The sequence below is a fragment of the Salminus brasiliensis genome, chromosome 21, assembly GCF_030463535.1.
Source record: "Salminus brasiliensis chromosome 21, fSalBra1.hap2, whole genome shotgun sequence".
NCBI classification, from domain to species: domain Eukaryota; kingdom Metazoa; phylum Chordata; class Actinopteri; order Characiformes; family Bryconidae; genus Salminus; species Salminus brasiliensis.
This window is the reverse complement of record NC_132898.1, coordinates 27,437,858-27,443,224: the sequence shown is the minus strand read 5'-3', so window position 1 is coordinate 27,443,224 and position 5,367 is coordinate 27,437,858. Positions and strand designations below refer to the sequence as shown.

The 5,367-nt window shown below is 44.8% G+C and overlaps 1 protein-coding gene across 1 annotated transcript in view; it reads left to right on the top strand.

Annotated features, from left to right (window-relative positions):
- The first annotated feature begins 2,079 nt into the window (after positions 1 to 2,079).
- synpra (synaptoporin a) overlaps positions 2,080 to 5,367 on the top strand; it is a 37,124-nt gene continuing 33,836 nt past the window's right edge. Inside the window, exons 1-2 of the mRNA XM_072665700.1 lie at positions 2,080 to 2,249; positions 2,353 to 2,418. Of these exons, the coding sequence (XP_072521801.1) occupies positions 2,232 to 2,249; positions 2,353 to 2,418 (84 nt within the window). The 5' untranslated portion in view covers positions 2,080 to 2,231. The remainder of the gene's footprint in view (positions 2,250 to 2,352; positions 2,419 to 5,367) is intronic.

The following is a 5,367-nucleotide window of genomic DNA, read 5'->3' as shown; positions in this document are numbered from 1 at the left end:
CAGTGTAGAAAACCAGATTGGGCCCATGTTTAACTCTTCTGTTCCTATCACTAACCCTGGTGGACATCCAAATGTGTGGCCAACGTGGAAGCCGAGGACAAAACTTTCTGGCTCTCAGGTGGGCTACCCATTAGCATCTGCTCCAGACATGCGGCGGTCAGTTTGTTCCACGTGGAAAAACAGCTCGATTTTTTGTTTTTTTAACCCACCCGTATTCCGGCGAAACAAACCTCCCGTGCTGGGATTGGCTACCAGCATCCTAATCCTATGCTATGATTGGCTAGCAGTTGCTGTATTGATAAGTGATCATGACAGCTCCTAACAACACCCGAGATCTCGTGAATAGGGGAATAATAGACACACTATATGGCCAAAAGTATTGGGACGCCGGTTCGTTGATTGCTTCTTCTGAAATGAAGGGTATTAAAAATAGTCTGTCCTGCTTTTGTTGGAGTAAAAGGCAGTACTTTTTGCTGTAAGGATTTGATTGCATTCAGCAACAAGAGCGTTTAGTAAGGTCAGGATGTTGAATGATCACCACCATCTCATCTCATCTCCAACTCCCCAACTCAACGCACCATCCACCATTCCAGAGATCACAGTTCCTCCACTGCTACACAGCTCAATACTGGGGGGCTTTATACCCCTCTAGCCCACGTCTGGCATTAGGCAGCACGGTGCCAATAGGTTCATGTTTATCTGCTCCAGAGAGACAGATACAGCAGTATCTTCACCGAGCCGTTGTAGGATCCTGTGCTAGGACTGACTTGTAGTCTTGTTGGGTCAGGATTGGCTACTAGCATCCCTCATCTCGTGCTACGATTGGCAAGTAGTAGCCTCCTGAGTTCAGATTGGCTACTTGCATCCCTCATTCTGTGCTAGGATTGGGTAGTAATTGCCTCCTGGCTACGGCTGGTATCCCTCATTTTTATAGTGTGTAGTAGTAGCCTCCTGAGCTGAGGTGGGCTAGCATCCCTCTCCTGTACTATGACTGACAACTCTCATCCCTTATCCTGTGCCACAATGGGCTAATACTTGCCTCCTGCATCAGAATTGACTAGTAATCACCACCTTCAGCGGGCTACTAGGGTTCCTGGTCCTCTACTAAAATTGGCTCCTAACGTTCCTCGTGCTGTTCTAGGACTGGCTAGTAGTTGCACCTTGTGCTAGGACTGGCTAGTAGTTGCCTCTTGTGTCAGGATTTGCCACCAGCATCTCTCATCTTGTACCACGATTGGCTAGTTATGGCCCCCTGAGACTGCTAAAATGGGTTAGCATCCTAGTACTGGATTGGATTGGCTAGTAGTTGCCTCTTGTGTCAGTATTGGCCACTAGCATCTCTCATCTTGTACCACGATTGGCTAGTTGTGGCCCCCTGAGACTGCTAAAATGGGTTAACATCCTAGTACTGGATTGGACTGGCTAGTAGTTGTCTCTTGTATCAGGATTGGCCACCAGCATCTCTCATCTTGTACCATGATGGCTAGTTATGGCCTCCTGAGACTGCTAAAATGGGTTAGCATCCTAGTACTGGATTGGATTGGCTAGTAGTCGCCTCTTGTGTCAGTATTGGCCACCAGCATCTCTCATCTTGTGCCACGATTGGCTAGTTGTGGGGCCCCTTAGACTGCTAAAATGGGTTAACATCCTAGTACCGGATTGGATTGGCTAGTAGTCGCCTCTTGTGTCAGTATTGGCCACCAGCATCTCTCATCTTGTGCCACAATTGGCTAGTTGTGGCCCCCTGAGACTGCTAAAATGGGTTAACATCGTAGTACCGGATTGGATTGGCTAGTAGTCGCCTCTTGTATCAGGGTTGACCACCAGCATCTTTCATCTTGTACCACGATTGGCTAGTTATGGCCCCCTGAGACTGCTAAAATGGGTTAACATCCTAGTACTGGATTGGATTGGCTAGTAGTTGCCCCAATGCTTGGACTGGCTGGTAGTCACTTCCTCTCTTCTGATAGGCTGTAATCTCCTTCCTCCTGCGTTTTGATTGGCTGCTAGTTGTGTACTGCTTTGGCTGCTAGTACCACGTCTCCTATGTTGGACTGTAAATACTCCCAAGTAGTCAGCCCACAGTCCATGAACTACTAGCCAATCATAGCGCAAGGAGGCGAATAGCGGAATACGGGTGGGAAACAAACACCGCGCTGCCTCAGTCGGTGCGTTTCTCGCTGTTTTCGCTTCTCCACGCCGAGCTGCGCGCTTTTCCTCCAGGAGCGAGAATGGAGACCGCCAACCAGGTAAGACGAACCAAGCAAGATCATCATCATTTCTGACTGAATAAAAGGTCAAAAACTAAGAGAAATAAACTCGGTTCCTCCTCCGTGTTCCTCTTTCTTTCAGATCGTTTCCATTGGGACGTTTCAGGTGCTCAAAGTGCCTCTGGGGTTTATTCGCGTTTTGGAGTGGGTGAGTGCGCGTGCTTCTCTCCACTCACTCTCCAAGTTGATGGGAATTAAATTGTTAATGGAAAACAGGGAAGGCAGCGTGCTGGGGTCTACTGGGACTGAGTGTAGACCCCGCTGCACGGCTCGTGCTGGGAGCGCTGGAGAAGTATTGCAGGCGACAGCCATGTTCAATAACACCAGCGCGCTCCATCCATCACCAGGCTTTGATGCTCCATCACGCGCGACTAGGGTGCATTTTGGTCTTTAGGGGCTTTTTTGGTGTGTTTGCCTTCTGCACTGATGCTGAAGAAGTTCCTCCTGAATGGCTGAAGTGGTCCCATACAGCGCGTGCAGTGTCATGTCCACTTCACGGAAAACAGACGGGTCAGGGTTTATGTAAGACCTGGCCATTTCATCTCCTCCATTGCATACCTCATGGGGCTACTTTGCCTCTTATATGGGCCGTTCATTGGCTAGACTGGTCTTCTCCTCACACATGGCCTACTTACTGACTGATATGGCATTTATTTTTATATTGGCTACCAAATCACTTAGATAGGCTACTTTATCTCTACTCATTGGCTAAGGATGTGTAGCCTCTCACTTCGGCTACTACATTTACTCCATGGGCTACTACATTGTTTAACGAGGCTACTAAATTTTGTGCATGAGCTGCTTCATTCTTTACACAGGCGTGTTAGCTGTTACTTGGGCTACTGCATTTCTTCCATAGGCTACTAAATTTTGTTTAAATGGGCTACTGAATTGTGTGCCAGGGCTGCTTCATCTTTTACACAGGAAACATTAGCTTTACCTTGGGCAAATCAATTTTTCCATGTGCTACTACAGATTTTACACTGGCTATTTGATCTCTCACATGGGCTACTAAATTTCATCAGTGAGTTGCTACATCTTTTACACAGGCTGTTACTTTTCTTATTGGTTGTATTATTCATTTTATGGGCTACTACATCTCTTACACTGGATTTGTTATTTTATATCTCACATGGGCTACTACATTTACTCCATAGGCTACTGAATTTTGTGTAAATGGGCTACGAAATTGTGTGCATTTATCTTTTACACAGGAAACATTATCTCTCACTTCGGCAACTACATTTTCCATTAGCTACTACAGATTTTTACACTGGCTAATGTCATCTCTCACACAGGCTACAAAATTTCATCCATGAGTTGCTACATCTTTTACATAAAATTGGTTATTTCTCACATGGGCTACTACATTTACTCCATGGGCTACTACATCGTTAAAACAGGGAACTACATTTTGTGCATGGGCTGCTTCATCTTTTGCACTGGATATGTAATGTCTCACATAGGCGGCTACATTTCTTGTATTAACTACTATATTTAAAAAAAAGGCTATATTTTGTGAATGGGCTACTACATCTCTGACACAGGACATGTAATCTCTTACATTTGCTTTTAAATTTTATTCATTGACTGCTGTGTTGTTTAAAGAGGCTAATAAATTGTGTGCCAGGGCTGCTTCATCTTTTACACAGGAAACATTAGCTTTACCTTGAGCAAATAAATTTTTCCATGTGCTACTACAGATTTTACACTGGCTATGTGATCTCTCACATTGGCTACTAAATTTCATCAATGAGTTGCTACATCTTTTACACAAGCTGTTACTTTTCTTATTGGTTGTATAATTCATTTTATGGGCTACTACATCTCTTACACCGGATTTGTTATTTTTTATCTCACATGGGCTACTACATTTACTCCATGGGCTACTACATTGTTTAACGAGGCTACTAAATTTTGTGCATTAGCTGCTTCAACTTTTACACAGGCGTGTTAGCTGTTACTTGGGCTACTACATTTCTTCCATAGGCTACTAAATTTTGTGTAAATGGGCTACTAAATTGTTTGCATTTATCTTTTACACAGGAAACATTATCTCTCACTTCGGCAACTACATTTTCCATTGGCTACTACAGATTTTATACTGGCTAATGTGATCTCTCACATGGGCTACAAAATTTCATTCATATGTTGCTACATCTTTTACACAGGCTGTTATATTTCTTATGGGTGGTATAATTCATTTTATGGGCTACTACACTTTTACCCAGGATTTGTTATTTCTCACATGGGCTACTACATTTACTCCATGGGCTACCACATTGTTAAAACAGGGAATTACATTTTGTGCATGAGTTGCTTCATCTTGGATATGTAATGTCTCACATACGCTGCTACATTTCTTGTATGGACTACTACATCTTTTAAAAAAAGGCTGCAAAATTTTGTGAATGGGCTACTAAACCTTTAACACAGAAAATGTAATATCTTACATTGGCTGCTAAATTTTCCATTATCTATTGACTACTGTGCTATTTAACCACTGTGTGGGTAAGCAAGCGAACATTGTAAGCAAGCATTAGATGTGTGTAGGTCTCTGTAATTGAACCATTACATTATGACCACCTGTGTAAGAATGAGTAAGACCACGTCATGCGGCCAAAACAGCCCTCGACCCTCTGAGGTATGTACTCTGGAGCAGAACTGCAGCACGACTATGTTCTTTGGGTCACTGGGAGGTGCTGTGGAGCAAAGCAGCAGCATGAATATGTCCTCCAGGACACTGGGTAGTGCTGTGGAGCAGAATGCTGGCATGACTGTGTCCTCCAGGACACTGGACGGTGCCGTCCAGGACACTGGGCAAAGATATCAGTGGTGCCCAAGCGTCTGGCTGTTATGGCTATTCAGACCAAGAGAAGTCCTCTTCCTGTCTGCAGGGCACGGGCTCCTCTGGTCAGCCTCCCCACCCCTGTGAACCTGGCCTGTGGCTGCATCCAGCATCAGGTGTGAGGCAGAGGTGCGGTGGATGTGAGTTGTGATTTGATGTTGTAACCATACACAAAAGCCGAAGTTCGGTTCACAACACAGTTTGGACCTCAGTACTGTGATGGTTCGGTACGAACAGCCAATACAGTAC